At 51.5% G+C, this 20395-nt stretch overlaps 1 protein-coding gene across 2 annotated transcripts in view; it reads left to right on the top strand.

Annotated features, from left to right (window-relative positions):
- The window catches only part of GALNT15 (polypeptide N-acetylgalactosaminyltransferase 15), a 42552-nt gene that overhangs the window by 16660 nt on the left and 5497 nt on the right, over positions 1-20395 (top strand). The window contains exons 2-8 of one of the 2 annotated variants that reach the window (XM_037143957.2): positions 731-897; positions 2741-2945; positions 9295-9462; positions 11931-12048; positions 13359-13553; positions 16178-16309; positions 16700-16804. In XM_037143957.2, coding sequence (XP_036999852.2) covers positions 731-897; positions 2741-2945; positions 9295-9462; positions 11931-12048; positions 13359-13553; positions 16178-16309; positions 16700-16804 — 1090 coding nt within the window. The remainder of the gene's footprint in view (positions 1-730; positions 898-2740; positions 2946-9294; positions 9463-11930; positions 12049-13358; positions 13554-16177; positions 16310-16699; positions 16805-20395) is intronic. The other variant, XM_037143958.2, reaches the window with a different exon arrangement.

The raw sequence follows: 20395 nt of genomic DNA on the forward strand, positions 1-20395 counted from the left end.
GCACCAGCAAAGCGGAAAGGGCAGGCTAGCTTTGAAGGAAAATATCCAGCTCTGCACTTATTGGTAATACAGGCTTTACCCAGTATTGCCTTCTAACGAGCCTCAGTTTTCTCGTCTGTAAAATGGGGTAAGACAGCCCAACCCATGGACTCATTACAGGATGAACGTGTAATGAAGTGTGTAAAGGACCTAGCATGTAGCTGGCATGCACAAATGTTTAATCCTCGTTGCTTCTTCAAAAATAATAATAAGTATTTATTATGTGCCAGGTGCTATGCTAGGTTTTAGGAATACAAAAATAAAATACGTCCCTGCCCTTAAATGGGTGACAATTACCGTTCAGAGGACGCCCGCTAAGGACAATATCTTATTTAGGCCTCACAACAGCTCTCTGAGACTGGTCATCAATCGCTCGTTCCCATTTTCCTGATTAGGACAGTCATCTGCAGAGAATGGTGGCCACACCTCCCCACTGCTCTGAAGACCGCGGGGATTAAAGACTGTGAAGAAGCTCGTGGGAGGGAGTACCAGCACTGCCACGGGGGTGCCGTGGAGGTGCCACGGGCCCTCCTCACGTGGAAATTTTAAGGAAACCCGGGAAGAGCTGTTGAGCTGGGAGGAGAGCCGTGTGGGTGGAGCAGCCCCAGCGGGCCTGGGGAGTGAGCTCAAGGGTGCGGAGCACCTGCTAAGGCCTTTCTTCCCCGTGGCCTCCTGGTTTTCGCCCCTGCAGGTGTCGGCAGCAGCGGCCAGAGGACAGCCTGCCCACGGCCAGCGTCATCCTCTGTTTCCATGACGAGGCCTGGTCCACCCTCCTGCGAACCGTGCACAGCATCCTCGACACAGCGCCCAGGGCCTTCCTGAAGGAGATTATCCTCGTGGACGACCTCAGCCAGCAAGGTGGGGGGGAGTCCTGGGGGGTTGCCACGCAAACACTGGGGCTCGGAACCCATTTAGGAGAAGTTCCTAGAAGAAGCAGACCTCCAGATGAGGATTCGGGTGCGGGTAATTCACTACTGAAAAGCCCCTTGGGGCGACCAGTATGGAATCAGGGGAGCAGGACAGAAAAGGTGAAGCAGACAAGCAGGGCCAGAGTCTCCGGAGGGTGACTCCAGCCTGCTCCCCTGGGATCTCGCCCCTGGGCCCCAACCTCCACATAATCCGACTAGCTTCTGCCCAAGACACTCAAGAATCACAAGGGGTGGCCTTTGCGAGTGTCCCCTACCTTGCAGACACTGGGCGTAGCACCTGACACGAGTTAGTCATTAACTCAGCCTGTTTAGTTAACCTAATCCACTCCGTTCCCAGAGGAGAAAACCGGGGCCGGGAGAAGAGAGTTGACCAGAGCTGAGTTATGTCCAGTGCAGTGGAGTCAGGCCCAGAGCCCAGAACAACAGAATCTGCTTGAATGTTTCCACCGACAGGAAACTCACCCCCGGGGACCAGCCCATTGCGCAGCCCAGTGCCTGAAAGAAGATGGAGACAGAGAAAAGCCCTGCTGACTCCTGGGTCGCTGGTTCTCAGACTCGAGTGTCTTATCAGAATCACTAGGCAGGCTTGTTAAAACACTGATTTCTGGGCCCACCCTGAGAATTTCTGGATCTGGTTTTGAGCTCAAGGAATTGCACTTCTAACAAGCTGCCAGGCAGTGCCGATGCTGGTGGTCATGGACCTCACTCTGAGAACCACTGCTGCGGTCCATGGCTGGGGCCTAGGGACTATATTTCTGGCTCACCTCGATGGCCTACAGAAGCCCTTCCTGGCCTGCTGGGGAGGTCAAACTGCCCCAAGAGAAGCTGAGATTTGTGAGGGGAATGACAGAGGAAAGGACAGAGTGGTCAGGTGCCTTTGTTAGTTCTTCCACAATTCCTCATGTTGGGGATTCACCCAGCCTGGCCATGGCAATGAGTAAGACTAGCCAGAGGCCGCAGAAGCACAGGGGGTTACTAAAGTGCATCTGGCTGTATATTAGGCAGGACAAATAGGCAGGTCCTGGACTGAGCTAGGTTGGCTGGTGAAGGTGCCCAGGGAGATTCTGCAAACCCTCAGCAGGAGCAGAGTACTCTCAAGAGCACTCCTGCGGTTCCTCCCCCATCAGCTGATGAACTGTGTTATTGTCAGTGTCCCTCGGGAGACTTGTCCTTTCCTTGTGCGTGTTGAGGCAAAGGAGCTGGGCCTTAGGGATAGGCACTGCCTCCAAAGTCCTCAGTTCCTTTTGCTTTTCACTTAGCCACAGTTGGAATGTGGCTTTTGGCCTCATAATCACAACGAGGCTGCTCTGCCTCTGGGCATCACATCCATATTCCAGGTAGGAAAAGAGTGAAAAAGCAGATAGGCAGAGGCCAGCCAAGTTTGGAAAAAATCAGTGAAACACAGTTTTTTCAGAATCCTCTTATTTAGTATATTTCTTCTATAATTGGGACAAAAAGCTACTAATAGCAGCAGAGATGTCTTGGTGGGTGAGTGGTTTTAGCTGCAAAAGCAAGTTTCTGTTAGTGAGGTGGAAGGGGAAAATGAATGCTTGATGTAGTGGAGTCACAGAGGGTCTGGTTCTCAGACGTCCAAGTTCAGAAATTGTAATAACTTCATTAACAGGGGTCCTTCTCTAGGAAATGGACTGGGAGTTAACAAGCGTACAAGAAAAATAATTGCAAAGTAATAAGTCAGTACAATGTTTTACCACTGAGAAATCCAACAGTCGAGTGGTAAAATGCTGGGCTGACCACAACCCTGTCGGTTCCAGGACAGCTCAGGACCGCCCTCAGCGAGCACGTGGCCAGGCTGGAGGGGGTGAAGCTGCTTAGGAGCAACAAGAGGCTGGGCGCCATCAGGGCCCGGATGTTGGGAGCCACCAGGGCCACTGGGGACGTGCTGGTCTTCATGGATGCCCACTGCGAGTGCCACCCGGGCTGGCTGGAGCCCCTCCTCAGCAGAATAGCTGGTGACAGGTAAGTCACCCCCTCAGGCTGGGGAGCCGGAGATGGGGGCGCGAGAAATAGTCTGCAGCCTCAGCCGCTCACAGAAAATCTCTGTCGTTGAAAAAGACAACCACTTGAGAGGGACATATTCCTCAGGGTTTTTCATGTGTTTCAGGCTTTTAAGAAGCACGGGGAAGTAGAGTGGAAATGGAGGCTGCTTCTCCATCTACCTTGTTTTGTAGATACAGAAACCGAGGCTTGGAGAACAGCTTCTATTAGGTTGCAGATACCCCTGGGAAGCGTCTCAGCTTACCATGGTTATCACTACCTGTGATGAAAAGTCAGCAATGTTAATCAAGACTGTCAGGTAATCTGGGGAAAAGTCCCTAAACATTGCTGGATTTCTCTCCCTGAAGAACAAAGCATTAGACACCGAGATGGCTAAAGTTCTGTTGAGAACTAGCACTCTTTGGGTTTCTGGTTTCTACAAAGGGGTCTTTAATTTTTTAACTGAGGCCCGCCCTTGGAGTATGAAGTTGGAGAAGGCTGCATCACACACCCCTTAGTCTGACATCTAACGTTTTTGTCTGACCATTTCTCTGTTCTCTTTTCCCCATCCTGCCGTCATTCTCTCCCTACTTCCTCACTCCACTCACATAGCTCCTAAACACGTCTTGGCGACCACTTCCCTCCACCTGAATGTCCCACTCAAGCGGCCCCAAACCTGGGGTGACTGGCTCATCTTGGACCACCTCAGGTGTGCCTTGGGCTCGGGGCGGGGGGGGCTGTCACACGGTAGGAGCTCAATAAGTGGTTGTTTTTGATGATGTCCAGCCAGACGGGGCTGATGCCAGAATGAAGCCCAGGACTTTTATTCCTGCATTCCTTCCCACCGTACATGCTGACTGTCTCATCTGACCTGGGGATAACCCCACATATGAAAAAAAAAAAAAGCCTGAGTGAGAAGGTCAAGGGATCAGCATCTCAGCAGACGGAGATGGTTTCAAGCCACATGCAGTAAATGGCCAGCAGCCCAGGATCCCTCTTCCAAGAAGGATTAATGGTGCGCGGTTCCATGGCCCTGAGTACGGGACACTTGTGTGAGTTCAGCATGGGGACTAGGACAAGGCCGCCAGCCGGATTCTGTTCTCAAAATCACGACGACCGCGCATCATCAGAGCGGAACCTAAACTTGGTCCCGCCCACGCCTCATCTGACTGTCACCGACAGACGGGCCTCAGAGGAGCCTTTAAGATCACCTGGTCCTATCTCGTGATTGCACTATTGAAACAAAAAAGTGAGTTCAGGGAGGACAGATGGGTCACAGAGAGCTGCCAGCCACCTGACAGTGGGGCTGTCCTGTGTGCTCCAGTATGCATGTAGGAACCCAGCAGTTAGTATGATTAAGCCCTCCGTATGCATGACCCTAATAGACTCTTTTTGTCTACATCCTTTGTGATGCCCTGGGAGATGCTTCAGGTGGCTATTTTTGCTTCCATCTCATAGAGGCGGATTGGTTCCGAGGGGCAAGCAGGTGTGCAAGGGCGCGCAGACACTGCGTGGCCAGGTTAGGGGTCCTGACTCCGGTCTACTGCTCTTGTCATTGTATATGAATTTATTTGGAAGGGATTGGAGGAGCTGATCTGGGAGAAACATTGAGTCATCCCCACCCCTGGTTGTGAGACACGTGTTAACACATTGATTAAAACCAGTCCCTCATGCTGTCTGCTTCTCACACTGGTGCCCTTTTCACAGATCGGGAGATTCCTCACTCTGGGCTGAGCGAGAAACACTTGGCAGTACCTCAGTTTCCCCAGCTGTAAATAAAATGGGGCTTCCTGAGAAGACTTCCATGGTTGAGAGGTGGTGGGCACATAAAATGCTAGTTTTCCTGGGCTCTTCCCATCTCCTCTTTATCAAACTTTCTCCCCATGTTCTCTCTCTCTCTCTCACACACACACACACACACACACATGCATACACACACACACTAGCCTCTGGTCCTTGACCATCCTGCCTTGGCGTCCAATTCACATCTCACACCTCATTCACAGCCTCCTGTGCTGCCTCTGGCCCCAGGGTTTGGCTTGAGGGCGCTCGCAGGTGAGGGTCTGAAGGGAAAGCTGCCGCACCTGATCCCGAGTGCTCCTCTTCCTCCACTACACTCGGCCAGGCTCTGTGAGCTGTGGCCTGCGAGCGTGTCCCCTTTCAAGGTCTGCTTTACTGCCCCAGGGACCTTGCTCAGACACTTCCTCCCCTGCTGTAAGGCAAGTGGTGCAAGCCACGGGGTGCCGCTCCTCAGGTGGCTGCTCTTTGAGAGAACGAAGGGCCCCAGCTGCCTCAGAGGCTCATGGCAAGAGACATCTGTCACCAGGTGGGGACCCATTGCCCCCAAAGCAAGGAACGGGCTTCAAGAGCTTTCATTTAAAAGGCGGAGTGGGAATGGTGAGTAAGCAGGGTGGTAAGCCATAAATCAGCTATTTCAAAGTCATTGCCTTCTCAAAACCCTGGTCAGAGAATTCGGGGCCCGGTTTCTAGCCCCACTTCCCTGCCCCTGCCCACAGAGCAGGTCTGCCAACAGCCACGCGGCCACGTGGTACACATCGGTGAAAGGAGTCCCTTCCTCATGACCCCCCTCGTGACTCCCACCCCCAGAACATGTGTCATATTATACCCATTTTGATAGAACAAGACACTTTCATGCCACCTGCCAGAAAACCCATGTGTGAATTGACGGCGTCTAGGATATCACAGGCAGTGGGCAGTGCCCAGGCTTCACAACCCTGCACAGCAGCCCCGGCAGCTCCTCTGGGAGCCTCTGTTTTCCAGGCAGCCTTAGGACGCGGGGATTGGTAGCTAGATTCTACATGAAGTAACAAGGACGAAAATCTAGAGTGGCTGTCACGATAGCTGCCAACTGCTTCGTGCTGACGCCAACTCCGGGACCCCAGCCAAGGAGTGGGAGTTAAGGCCCCAGTGAAATGAAGGCTTCCGAGGAGAGAGAGGCGGTCCTGGGTGAGGCACCGAAAGGCAGCAGCATCGTAGGGGTGATCCTGGCTCGAGAGGCTGTCCGAGCTGTTTCCCACTTGGAGACTGGTCTGGTCCCCTGTCTTAAAGACGCCCAGTTGTGAGGTTGCCCAGCGCTCAGCCTGGTGAACCTAGTCACTGGGGAGAAGCTAGGTGGGGCAGGGAAGGGACCGCCGCCCACCTCCCTGCCCTTCAAGGAGTTAAATGATGGAAGGCAGTCTGAAAAATCCCATGTGAGTATGTGGGTGTGTGAGTGCGAGAGCGTGTGTGTGAATGAGTGCACGTGAGTGGGATTGTGTGAGTGTGAGTGTGTGAGTGTGTTGAGGGGCAGCAGGGCGCCCAAGACGCCTCCCAGCCCAGCCTTCCGAGGGCCTGATGCCCCAGGACAGTCTCCAGCCCATCCTACTCCACACCCCTCAGCACGACAGTCCTGGGGTCACACCTGAGCAACAAGAGCTCTGGGAAGAAGGAATTTTCCATGGAAGAAGCTTTTTACAAAGAGCAAAAATCTGGAGGAACTTCCCAAATGACTCTACACATCTCGGGCCTGGAGGAACATCCAGGCCCAGGAAAAATAAAGCGGAATGAAATGAGCCAGGGCTCAGTCTTTCTGGTGGTAAAAGAGTTGGTTGCTAAGGTTGAAACTACAGTTAGCTCTCGAATCTCCGGGTGGTCGTGTGATAGCTGCCCCGATGTGGACCGAGTGTCTGTGCCCCTCCCGCCGTTCGTATGTTGAAGACCTGCCCGCACTGCTGGGGCCCAGAGAAAATGGAGCTCACAGGGAAGCTGCGAATGGAGTGTGGTGTGACCCGAAATGGCCACGTCACGGCAGATGGGAACATGACGAGGAAGCCGCGCCAGGATCAGTGTTTCGGTTCACCGGTCTTTGTTGACAGCTCAACGGCCTGTTTGTCTTCTGAAATACAAACTTGTCCTCCTGGAGCTCAGAAAGACTTAAGAGAGGACGCACATTTATCTACCTGCGAGTTAAAACTCAGTTCATAAGCCAGAGAAGGGTGGGGTAAGCAGACGCGGGTAGCTCCTTCCAAGTCAGGCAGGGCAGCTTTGCTGCTTTGCTTTAAATGGATTCCAAGAACACGACACACGGCTGTAGGTATGAGACCGAAAGCTAAACAGAAGACAGTTTGGGGTTTTTCAAATCAGCGTTTCTGAGTCACTGCACTGTAGTTACCCCCTGATTCAGCCCTGATTAAGCAGCCTCTGTGGTCCAGGGGAATAAAAACCAAAGCAGAAAACTCTTCACTTCCTCCATTGACATTTTACTCTTCATCTCTATCCACACTGTACTCACAGACGCTCATGATTAATCATGCATGTGTCTGGTTAAAAATAAAAGGAAAAGGAGGTTTTGGAAAGGAAGACATGGTTTGGGGAATTGAGGGGCATACAGTTAGTAGTAGTGAGCTTTACGTGTGACTGACTCCAAGCTTCCAGCAGAACAGCAGAAACAGAAACTTGATGGATATTAGAGTTCTCCTTTTCTGATATAAAGTAACGTGCACTTTGTCAGAAGGCACAGCTGGCAGGTCTAGGACGAACTGAGTGCGTGGCTGCCCCAGTGCAGTCTCCTTTCTTGTCCCGTGACGATCCCCGAGATGGCACGAATTCAGTGGGATTCTTCGGAATTCAGCCACGTGGCTCCCCAGCTCTCGATTCTGAAATTCCACGAACTGCTCTGCCAGTAGCCAAATCCACCCCATCTGCTCAGTGCATTCCTCAGTCAGTGGAGACTCGAGAGGGGGCTGGGTGCCCTCCTTTCATCCTTGACCTTGCTTCTCAGTTTTCTGGGTCAATACAGGGTGCCCCCAAATAGTGTAGACCAAGAGGGATTAAGGTCCCCGTACCTTCCAGAGGGAACAGCGTGAGAAGGGCAGGAAAAGCATAGTGAGGTCGTTGCTCCACATATAAACCCCACGACTCCTCACACCAATGTCAGTCACGTAAGGCCACAGATTAAAGCTGATAATTGGATCCCAGGACCACTCTGGCCTGCTCCACAGGGCCTGGGCTTGTGCCAGTCCCGGCTGTCCCCGACATGGAAGGAACAGAGGTGGGAATCGATGGGAGTCCAAGCACAGCGTGGCTGCATCCCTCTGTCCAGGAGCCTCATTTCCTTAGAGGGGCACCTGCCAGCCACCCTTGAGTTCAGGCCTGACCCATCCCACCACACCAATTTTAGAAGATTTTAGAGTTTGGGAGAAGCCAGGAAAATAATGTGATTGAGATACTGGCTAGGTGGAGAGCAGCTCCTGGTACCTCTGAGTGACTGACTACCTGTTTACTTAAAAGGTGAAGTCTCTGAGCTGTACCAATTTTTCACATCATCCTTGAGCATCATATCACAGGCTGTGCAAAAAAAAGAGAGAGAGAGAGAGATAAAATATAATCACCAATGGCATCAGTAAATGAACAAATAAATCCAAACTCAGGACCTTGGTTCGCTGACCAATACCACATGCTCATGTACCAGAGATACTTCTGAGGCGTGGCCATCCTGATCCCTCAAGCCAATCAAATGTATGATACAGGCAGGAACAAGAAGCAGCCCCCAGTGCAGGGCCCATGGACCCTCCGAATTTCTGTGCAATGTTTTGTGTATGTGCTTATGGTTATTTTTCTGATGAGGGGTCCATAGTTTCCCCCTGATCCTCAAAGAGATCAGAGACCCCCAAAGAGGTCACGAGCCATGAGTGTCCCAGAGCATTACAGCCGGGGACAACCTGTGTGGGAAGTAGTTCAACCTCTCACTTTATCAGTGAGGAAACTGAGACCCAGACAGGTCCAATGGCTATTTTAAGGTCACACAGCATTTAGTGGCAGAGCTGAGTCACAGGCCCCATTATTCTACTTCTCCGTGCTGTCAGTAGAGGTGTTTAAGGAAAAAAAGGGATAAGCATGCTCTTCTGTGAAGTGGGCCCCCAATTTCTTATGAAAAAAGGTATTTTCTAGAACACTGCTGTCCAATAGAACATAACACGAGTCACATAATTTTAAAGATTTCTAGTAATCATATTGGAAAATTAAAACACCCACAAAGTCAATTTTAATATACTTTGATATAAATCTAATTAGATAAAACATTATTCCTTCAACATATAATTAATATAAGATTACTGAGACTTTCAACTTTTTTCACACTGCCTTCTAAATCCAGGGTGTATTTATACTCACACCACATCTCGATTTGAACAGACCACGTTTTAGGAGCTCCCTGGCCCCGCGTGGCTAGCGGCTGCCATATTGGGCTGTGTGTGTGTGGGGGGGTCATATCCCTAAACCACCAACGAGGGAGTGGTTTGCATTCCTTATGTGATTCTACAATTCTTCCCAGGAGCCGGGTGGTGTCTCCAGTCATCGATGTGATTGACTGGAGGACTTTCCAGTATTACCCCTCCCAGGGCCTGCAGCGGGGCGTCTTGGACTGGAAGCTGGATTTCCACTGGGAGGCTTTGCCGGAGAGCGAGAGGACGGCCCGCCTGTCCGCCATCAGCCCCATCAGGTGAGGGCAGGTGAGGGCAGGTGAGGCGCCCCCATGGAGCCTACTTCTTCGCCTCCTCAGGTTGGACTTGGCAGCTAGACTGTCTGGGAGCTGATCCGGGCTCCACTTGTTTCCTAGCAAGTTATGTAATCTGTGCCTCAGTTTCCTCATCAGTAAATCAGGGATAAAAGATTGACCGAGCACATTCAGAATATAAAAGGAAGCTACCCATCCTCATGTCCCCAGAGGGAGCCTGCACCAGTAACAGTGATGATAATAGGGTTGTTGTTGAGACTGAGTGAATTAATATACTTCTTAAGCCCTTCACCTTGAAAAATAATCTAAAAAATGCATATAAAAAAGATTAAATGATTTAATATATAAAAAGCATTTAGAGAGTGCCAGGCACTCAGCTGTAAGTGTCATTATTATCATATCGTGGTATTAATGGCGTCCAGCGAGCTCTTTCAGATACCGTCAGCAAACCCCCCAGTATGAGGCTGGGCAGACCCAGAGCTGGGATCTTGACCCAGTTGTTTCACCAGGTAACATTGGGATTTGCCTGGCTTCGGGTCCTTTCTCCATACAAAAGAAGGATTCAGACAGGTGGATGCTCAGGCACCAAGTGGGTTGCTCCTCAACTGTTTGGTTTTTGGACAATGGCACTATTTAGGTGGATGTCCCAGGAGCTTCTGGTGAGTAAGAAACTAACGCGCACCCAGCGCTGCAACGCAAGCACGGCTCCATTAAGCTCAGGAGTCTGCGGTTCACCAATTCTGAGGGGAAGCATCGGGGTTGGTCGTTTCTGCCCCGCAGTGTCTGGGGCCTGGCTGGCTGGCAGTGATGCCACAGATGGAGGCTGGCATCCCCCACAGGCTGTTCCAAAGTCTGAAGGTTTATGCTGGTTATCTGAAGGTTTATGCTCGGACCTCAGAGGGAACGTCCTCACCCCTTCGCCTCACGAGGTCACCACAGGGGGCTCCCAGAGCAAGTATCCCGAGGAAGCCCCGGCGGAGGAGCCCCGGGAAGGAAGCTGTATCTCCCCACTGCCCTTTAAAAAATAATTCACTGAGGCGGAATTCATACAGCATAAAATTAATTTCTCAAACATGAACCATTCATAGCGTTTAGTGCCTTCACAATCTTGTGCAACCAGCTCCTGTCCCTGTCTCCCTCGAGTTGATTTTGAGCTCTCGGCTTCTCTGGAGTTGCAGGGAGGGAGGGAGCCCCCCACCGCGAGCTCAAGCTGGCCCGCGCTGGTGCTCGCCACGATGCACCTTCCCCGGGCATGGCCTCGGGTGGGGGGTCGGCATGCCTGGTCCCCCGCAGCCTGCGTCTGCCACTCGGTGTCTGCCGAAGTCCCTCATCCTCTCCCAGCCACCATGCCACAGCTCATGCTGCTCAGCTGCCAGTCCTGGGTACCGTCACCCTCTGCCTGGTGCCCTGTCTTGTAGACGCTGCTTGGACTCTGTCTTCTAGGTCAGAGGGTGGCGAGGGCTTCCTGGGCTCTCAGGGCAGCCACGTGGGAGGCAGGCAAAGTGCCCCCCTCTCTCAGATCCCTGGCCACAAGCACTGAGTCTCCCCCCTCCAGAAATTAACCCTGACCCTACAAATATTAAGCGGCAGAGTTGGAAATTGTATCAAGCAATATACAATACTGCTTTTTAGTATTCTGGTACAACCTAGTATTTTTAATAACCTAAAGGTCAGTGGTTTTGTCAATGTAACACTATTTTCTTGGTAATTAAAAATATATAAACTCTGAATCATTTACATTTCAAGACATACCCAGAGTTTAACTGCATTAATATTTGTTCTTTTAAAAACTATATTCCTCAATGGACACACTTGCTCAAAACACTCCTAGCTACATCTTCTCCTGTTAAAACCCTTCTCAGGGATATTATTGTTATCTTAATTCCCTTATTCAGGGGCTGTAGATTCCTGTGCTTAAAGTAGCATTTAAACATTAAATGCACTTACATAAGTCACATGTGTCTCCCACGGGGTGGGCGAGACCTACCTACTACCCCAGGCCCTGGTGGATTTACCTTAGAATTGGGGCGGATCGTCCTGACGCAGAAAGAATGGGTAAGGTCAGGGCTGGGGGAAGAGAGGAGGACAGAGCTGACCTTTGTCCAGGCCGGGTGCTACTTGCCTTGGGTGTCTTATTTTAACCGTGTCCTTCATCCCACAGGTCTCAAGGGAGGGTCTCAAGCCGGAGGGCAGGGGATGCTCAGGTGCAACCCTGTGGCCCGCCCCAGAGGCACAGTACCCAGGGATGGGATATAAAAGGCCCAGGCGACCACGGCTCTGTTTTTCATAAAATACTGGGATTTCTGACATGGTCGTTGTGCTTCAGTCTAGCCATTAAAAGCATGGAGGTCTGGCTGAGCTCAGAGTCCACCCTCTCAACCACCGGAGCCCCGTGAGCCTCCCAGTGTGCTCGGGCTGCTGAACTGCAGTCTCATCCTGCCTTCTCTCTCCAGGAGCCCTGTGGTGCCCGGCGGGGTCGTAGCCATGGACAGACATTACTTCCAAAACACTGGAGCGTATGACCCTCTCATGTCACTGCGGGGTGGTGAAAACCTCGAGCTGTCTCTCAAGGTACGCCCCCAACCAAGGGAGGACCCGGGTGGGCTCTCTGGGGCCACGTGTGGTCACAGCTGGGAGGCAGCCGTCAGAAATGCCACTGGTCAGGGACACGGCTGTGGGAAAACTGTAGCGTCAGGAAATGTGATACGTTGGACCTCCCGTGCCTCCCCCCTCCCTGTCTCTTTCCACCCTACCTTGATTTTGCACCCAGCCTCCCTCACGAACTTGACTTTAAACCTGCCCGCTGGAAAGAACATATTATCAGTTATACCTTAGTGCAAACATCCCCCTACATTCTCTGTTCACAGCATCCTTAGCATCTCAATGACTTGCATAGCACCCGCAAACCCCGAGCATTCTGTATACTGAGTAGTTTGGTCCAAACAACTTAATAAGTATCTATTCTAACAACTTAGCACCTGCTAAGGACGACACCCTTCTCTAACCTTGGAATCAGACTGGACACCACCATTCTCATGTCTCGTTTCACGAGGATGTTAGCACAATATTTACTTTTTCCTCAAAGCAACCTCTGAAGACCCAAATGTAAAGATACACTCCACCAAAAGTTCACCAAGTGTTGAAACCATGAATCGCCCCACGCTTGTAGTTTGCAGGACAGCCAACAGATGTCACTACATTTCTCTCTAACGTCTCAGCTATCCTCTTGGCCCCTGGGGTGTGCTGGGCCCCCTGAGGTGCCCGGGCACACAGCCTGGGAACCGCAGGCTCAGCGGGTTTCGGTTGGTGTGCCGCCTCTGCTAGGAACGTTTTCATTGGCACCTTTATCGCCAAGTGTGCAATGAAAGGCTTCCTGTCAAATGAATTGTAGGTGTGTGGGCACTGGAGTGTGAGTTAGTGGGGAGTGGGGAGACCGTTTAAGGGAAGCTTGCTTTGATCTCCACACAGATAGGCTGCTACAGCAGGAGACTTCACGAGCTTGTAGAAATGACAGACCAGTAGGGACATGCTTTCCCCTGAGGAAGCAGCCTGTGGGGAGCAGGGTGCTGACCCACATGGCCACGCCTCCATGAGTGCTTGTCTGTGCACGTGTCTTAAGGGGGACCGGTCAGGCAGCTGCATGGGTGCGGTGCCCTCACCCCACCGTTCCATTGCGGGACAACTGCCCCCACTTCCCACCTTGTCACTCCCCTACCCAGAACTCCCAGATCTGGCAACTCTGCAGCACCTGAGGACTACACTTACCTTCGCCATTTTGTGCTCATGATTTCCTGTGCATCTTGCCAGCCCCGAGCAGGCCCCTCATGCCCCGCATCCTTGGAGCGGGGTGCAGAGGTGTGTACTTTGTCCTTTCATGGCAGACCTGGCTGTGCGGTGGCTCAGTTGAAATCCTCCCCTGCTCTCGGGTGGGACACATCTACAAAAATCAGGACGCTGAGTCCCCACTGGACCCAGAGGCCACCCTGCTGAACAAGGTTCGCATTGCCGAGACCTGGCTGGGCTCATTCAAAGAAACCTTCTACAAGCACAGCCCAAAGGCCTTCTCCTTGAGCAAGGTAAGGAGAGCCTGGCGGGGGCTTCTGTGCCTGTAACAGGACCGCCAGCGGGCTGGGCCAGGGAGTGTCTCTCCTGCCCGTCTACAGGGAAGATAGAAGCTTCTGGCTTCTGCTTCCCTCAAGCTGTCCCTGTCAAGTGGCTCTTCTACCTGGTGGGACTGTCCTCCATCTTTTCCAGCACCCCCATGGGGCACTACAGCTGCCCTTGGCCTGGAACCCCCGAAGCCTGTGGGGCGACATCTGTGGGGTGCCGGCCTCACTGGGGCCCAGAGCAGAGCCCGGGGAAGAGAGTGAGGGATGGAACAGGTGTCAGAGGGCCCTTTCACCTGGGCAAAGTGCTTAGGCTGTGCGATTATCTAAGACATGAAACAAATATAAGCATACAAATAATCACAAAGGGTCCAAAATAAGCCATAGAAAAATAAAAATTTGATTCATTTAATTAAAGTCCATAAACATTGTATCTTCAGCTGGTCAACTGTCACTCGGCTTAATTCTTATGGAGTGACACAAATATTTTTCTATGTGGGACATGGGTTCACATCCATGTTTGCTGTGCTGGGAGTGGGGACCCCAAAGTCCTGTAACAGCTCCCACAAGCCCCTGATCAGCCCATGCTGCTGAGTGAGGTCCATTCTCTGATCCACTAATGTTCCTTTGATGGCTTTCACAAGAAGAATGGCACCTCCTACTGGTAGGTGAGAAGACCTTTTTTCTGACTTACAGATATTTTTCAGACCGTAAAACACATCTAGGTTTTAGAAGGGGAAAATAGGGAAAAAATTTGAAGCAAAAAATGTGGTACAATATTTAATAACATAAATAACGTAATATTTCACCAATGTAAAAGTAAACAGAACTCTACAGCAGCATTAACAACCATTATTCCTCCCAAATTTCTGTGTGGAGGGTGCGTCTTATAGTCCAAAAATATGGTACTTTCCTTTTGAACATTTCCATTAGTTCATGTTTTAGAAATGTCCTATTGCTTACTCTGATATCAAGATTTCAATAATATCGCTGCCTCCATGAAGGTGTTTGCTAGCATGCATCTACTTTAAACCTAAAGTAGCTAAAACTTAATTTCGTTCTAATGATTTCTATCCTTCCGTCCTCCCTCCTATCCCACCCCCAAAATCCTCACTTGAATTTTGAGATACAGCAAAGCCCAGGCAGCCAAACACAAGGCCAGGCTTCAGTGCTGGAGGAGTTGACACTCTCCAGTTTTCTCCTCTCTCAGACAGGGCTGTCCAAGGGGTGAGTTCAATGTCAGCTCGCCCCCACCTTTGAGGCTGGGTAGATTCGCCAGTTTGTCTCATCACCTGGAAAGGTGAGGGTGCTGGCACTCTCATGAAGAAATGTTTCTGTTTTAGTAGCAAAACCCGGAGGGATCACAGGAACACTGGAGTGCCAAGAAGCCATCAAAAAGCCTTTTGTAATTCCTTAGAGGAAAGTGACAGCTTTCTTTGGTGTAATGATGGGTGAATATGCTGAACAAGAAATTTCTGCCTGAGGAAGGAGTTGTTCTCAAACTTTCTGTGGCAAATAAACGGTTAACATGCAGATTAAATGCCTGGGCCTGCCGAGTCATAGATGTGGAGCAGGGCCCCGGAACCTGCATTTTAGACACGGTCCTTGGGCATTTCCGAACCAGCTGCTCAGGGGATCACACTTGGAGAAGCACAGAGAACATTTCAGCGCTGCAGACTCAGACCTTACCCTTCCCAACACTTAGGTGTGAGGGCTGGGGGAGGGGAGAAGTACACGCGGACCAAAATCACTTCACGTGGCCAATTAGACCAGTGTCTAATTTCCAGACTACAGGCCATCAGATTAGAACTCCTGTGTCAGCTCCCTCTCTTTTTTTTTAAATTCCACCCCAAGAAATAATTGTCTCTCTCTTCTTGTTTGTTTTCGGCTCTTTGAATCCCTTCTTAGCACCTTTCTCTTCCCTAACAATACCCAGGATTTAGTACTAAACTTCTGAGTAAGGTTCTTTGTATCTTATCAATGCAGCCCCAAACATTAATTTATACTAACGTCCTAAGGACTTACTTTGATATTCACCCCAGAACAATTGTATAAAGGAGAATCTCAAAAAACAAGGATAGTGTAGCCCAAAGGAATGATTTGTTAATGGAGGAAACTGGGCATGTACAGGGAAGAGGGGTAAATTGACCTTGTCCCCACCCCCGCCCCACAATTTTCCATCTTAGTTCGTCTCAGTGGCCTTCAGGTCAGCTTCTGCCTCCACGTGGCCCATCAGGGTGTTGTACCCCATCCACCAAAGGTGCACAGCCCCATCATGTTTTGCCAGTTGCCTCAGAAAGGTCATCAAAGCATAGATTTCATGGTCTTTGTAGACCGAAGATGTGAGGGCTTGTAGGACGGGGGAGACATCCCCTACCGTGCGGCCGGTTCCACAGCTCTCTCTAAGGAAGACCCCTCCTACTCTGTCCCACCCAAACCCTCCTCTCCTAACCCTGCCCTGGGCAGCTGCGGTCTGGGGCCTCTCATTCTGTCCGGATCCTTCAGCTTCAGCCACTTCCGTCCCTCCTCCACCGCGTTGAGTTCCGATGTGCAGCAAGCTTTCCCCTCTGCCTCCCTGACTCCCTCCTCCCCAGGCTGAGAAGCCAGACTGCACAGAGCGCCTGCAGCTGCAAAGGAGGCTGGGCTGTCGAACGTTCCACTGGTTTCTGGCCAACGTCTACCCTGAGATGTACCCATCTGAACACAGGCCCAGGTTCTCTGGAAAGGCAAGGAGTGACCCAGGGAAGATGAAGAGGAAGAGGAAGGGTGGGCAGCTTCCCAAGACAGACACTGGATGTTGTAATGGTTTTCCATGACCCTGGCCAACCAGTCCAAGTTCAGTGGGGCCTCAGAGGCTTCCATGCCTGCCCTGAGGGAGGTCATTGGATTGCCCCATAATCCATCCCAGAGCCCCTCACCAGGACAGGTGCTGCCTGCCCCCTTCAGGAGACCTGTCCCTTAGCATCAGTAACTTCAGCTTGACCTCACTCATTTTTGTGGCCTGAATGTGGCACCTTGAGCTATTCTTCAGAAAGTGAAGGAGAGGAACAGAGACTAACAGAGGGTGACTTCACATCAAGGGCGGGATTCACTTGTGTACGGATGTCCACTTTCAGCTCCACAACACCGGACTTGGCTTCTGTGCAGACTGCCAGGCAGAAGGGGACCTCCTGGGCTGTGCCTTGATGCTGGCTCCCTGCAGTAACAGCCGGCAGCAACAGGTGGGTGGTCAGAGTTCTCCGTGTAATGCCCATCACCTCCTTTTGGGGCATCTACTTGCAGTGGTTCCACGTCCCTTGATGGCTCATGGACCCCCCCACTGTGATGCCTGCCCTGCCCACCCCTCCCCCAGCTGCAAGCGCAGACAATGACCACCATCAGAGAAGGTGAGACTGAGCTCAAGGGCAGCGGAGAAGCTGCGGAGCCAATGCTTTTACCTGGCAGATGAGAAAACTGAGGCTCAGACAGTGGTCATCCAGGGTTCAGGCAGGTAAAGGAAATGAGTGCCTTGAGCTGGGTGGAGGCTGCCGTGACCGAGCAGCCCTTGGCCCGTATGCAAGGACAGATGCACCTGCCCCAGCCTCAACAAATGGTTTCATTTTGTATGAAAGTGGGCTCAGAATTATGAGGTCACCCAAAATTTTCAAAATTTTCTGGATACTTGAAATCTAGAATTTATGAAAATGCTCCCTATTAAAATTAGAAGCTATAATCAGAAGTCAAAGAAAAGCTGTATGCCAGTAAATACCCATGAGGGAGTCATTTATGAAATATTAGGACCAGCTGAGATCACGAGCTAATTAGATCCTGAGGCGGGGAAAGTGGGCTCAGAATTCCTGACAATGCGAGGGGACCCAGAGAATAGTCCCCCTTTGCAGTAGTGTCTCAAACCCATGACTTGTGCCTCCCAGTCTTAAGTCTCCAGTCCTCCGATACCAAGTCCACCCGGAGTATACCTGCCGTGTCTTTCAGGTATTGCATGGGATCTATGGGCACCAACACTGTATCCCAGAGGTGGAGCCTCAGGGCACCACAGGAGCCTGGTGTGTGTGTGTGTGTGTGTGTGTGTGTGTGTGAGAGAGAGAGAGGTGGGGAGGGAGGGCTGGGTTTGGAGCACACTGGCCTCATGGCCTCGGGTGACCAGCTGCCCCGCCTGCCAGCAGAGAACTTACACAGAGATGGAGCCGTTGGCTCCAGCTTTCAGAGCCCTGGCCTCATTCAGGACATTTCCCGTGCACTGAGTGATTTGGTTTGTGAAATTCCTTCTACAGTGAGAAGGAAGCAGAGGGTGCAAACGCCCCTGGGGAGAGGAGGGAAGCAGCCCATAATAAGCTCTCCCGGGATGCCAGGGCTGGCCGAATCCTCTCCCCATGATTGAGGCTCTGGTGACGTGTGGGGACGGACCAAAGACAGCACCGAAGACCAACTCCATAGCTTGCCCGAGGCCCCACGCTGCACTGTGGCTAGAGTCCTCAGTACCCAAGAAGAGTAGGGCTGCCCTGGTGACAACAAACGCTATGGCCCAAAGGCAGCCAAGGAGGAATGCCGAGCGTGAGTGGCAGCGTGCCGCCCAGAGGGAGAGACCGTGCTGAGCCAGAGGTTCTGCTCATGTGCGTATAGAGCCCAACACGGGGCAGGCAGGCTGTTTGAGATCCACGCCGAGAAATCCAGGTGGCGCCTGAGTAAAACCCAGGCCCCGGGAGGACGGGTCAGTCCAGTGACTAGTCCACTCCTCCCAGCTGTGGTTCTTAACCTTTGCAGGTTACATCCTGTGGGTGCCGTACTCGGGGCAGAAGGCTCCCAAGTGGGCCTGCACCTGGCTTGAGGTAGCAAGACGGGGTGATTGGCTCTGGCTCGTATGTGCTCAGGGGGCAGACTGGGGTAAAGTTCCCAGGCCCAGGCTGGGGCTTACCTGGTTTGAATGCCCTGCCAACACCAAAGGAGGCAGCAACGGGCTTGCTCATGAGCTCACCCAGAAATGGGGCAAGAGGAGAAGGAGACAGGTGGGGCTTGGAGGCTCAGAGGTCAAACAGGTGACATGTGTCTTTTAAGAAGTTGATGAACTCTAAGGACACTTTCTCAAAGAAAATGCAAAGAAGCACATCCACACAAAATTTTAATAATTTCAGGGGTTCACGAACCCCCTGCGTCTGAGGAGGTGTCTGAGGGAGGAAGAGGGAGGTACCTGAGTCAGGGGAAGTAGGCTCCTTCCAGCAGCCATATAGCCCCTTGGTCACCAGGAAGACCTCCCGTATCTTAGAGTATCTTCTCTTCAAAATGTCCATCGTGGAATAACTGCCGAGGTGGTGGGCAGCTTCCGTGGTGCTGGCTGAAGGTTGGTGAGTCCACTTCTTTTCGCAGGTTGGGTGATGACCTAGGAAGTCAAGCCTCCAAATCTCTCTTCTATAGCCTGAGACGGGGACATTTGAGTTAAGCTATAATACCCCAAAGGCCTCTATTAAAAACAAACAACCAAGTACAAGTTCTTAGAGATACTGATCACAGAGTCCGGTGAGGCCTTGAGAGCCTGAGGGCAAAGCCAGAGCATCTCTTGGAGGGACCTGAGTCCAGGCCTTCACGCAGGGAAGACCAGTGGAGGCTGGGCTGGGCGGTGCAGGTCCCGCAATAATGGGGGAAGACAAAGCTCGGGATCCATTCAGCCTCTTCATTTTGCCTTTTGCCAGTCTTTCCAAACACATCAATAGGCATTCACACCTGGCACATGGGAGGAGGACGTGTATAAAGTGAGGAAGTCATGTGGTATGGCAGAAACAGCTCACCAGCTTCTAGCCGTGTGTGGTCCTGTGCAGGCTTCTTAACCTCTCCGAGTCTGATGTTCTCATCTGCAGCGGGAATAATGCAGCCTTCCTCATATACACAAAATGTTAGCTTTTTATATTTTTCAAATTTTTGGTCAAGAGGAGGATAAGCAGGGACTTGGGGATCCAGCAAAATTGTGAACTAGAGAAGCCAAAAGCCCTTGTCCTAAAAACACCTAGATATGTTAGGTTAAAAAACCAAGAAAGACCCTTTTCCATGCATAAGTAACTAAATTTATAAGACAGAGAAACCTCCAAGGTCCAAAAATCCAGAGGCAACTGAGAATAGAGCTGATGGACATGGGCCATGCACCCTCCCTGCCTTGGTGGGGGGTGGGGGGGAGTTACTAACAACCTCAGGACCCAGAGGCACTGGGTCCCCAGAGGCTTTCCCTGCCAATTGGTTCACTTATTGGTTCCCAGTAAGCGACGAGAGCCTTCCTTCAGCCCATCAGAGATGAGAAGATGGAAATGAGACTTCCTTGTCGAGCCAGTGTTGTTGACCTTCAGAGAGAAACTAAAAACCTCAAACTGTGCAAAGTTTGACTAGAAACGCCCACACACTGCCGCAGGAGGATGAGAAGGCAGCTCGTCCATCTCTGCAGGCTCTTTGAGTAGGAGACAGTTACTCTTCCCTGAATGTGTAACCGCAGGTTTGCATCTAACGTGGGTTCGGGATTCAGAGTTATGAACGGTGTGGTCTGGGAATACAGCAGGACCAGCTATCATGTGGCCTCATGCTCAGGGCCCAGTGCAAAGCGGAAAGGTCAGGCCTCTGATGCAGCATGTGTTAAGAATTTCAAGACAGCGACAGTACAGCATTAACCCAATTATATGACACCAAGAACATTACGTTCTTCTAAGCATGAGGCCCCAGAAGGCAGCATGGGTTTCGTGCCCATGAAGCTGGCCCTGTCTCCACACCACAAAACTAGTATAAAAATTAGTGCAGCCTCTACTTGGCAGGAACAAACAGAAACCGGTTTTGTCAAG

Source organism: Artibeus jamaicensis, unplaced genomic scaffold (genome assembly GCF_021234435.1).
Source record: "Artibeus jamaicensis isolate MK-2021 breed Jamaican fruit bat unplaced genomic scaffold, CSHL_Jam_final contig_519, whole genome shotgun sequence".
Taxonomy (NCBI): domain Eukaryota; kingdom Metazoa; phylum Chordata; class Mammalia; order Chiroptera; family Phyllostomidae; genus Artibeus; species Artibeus jamaicensis.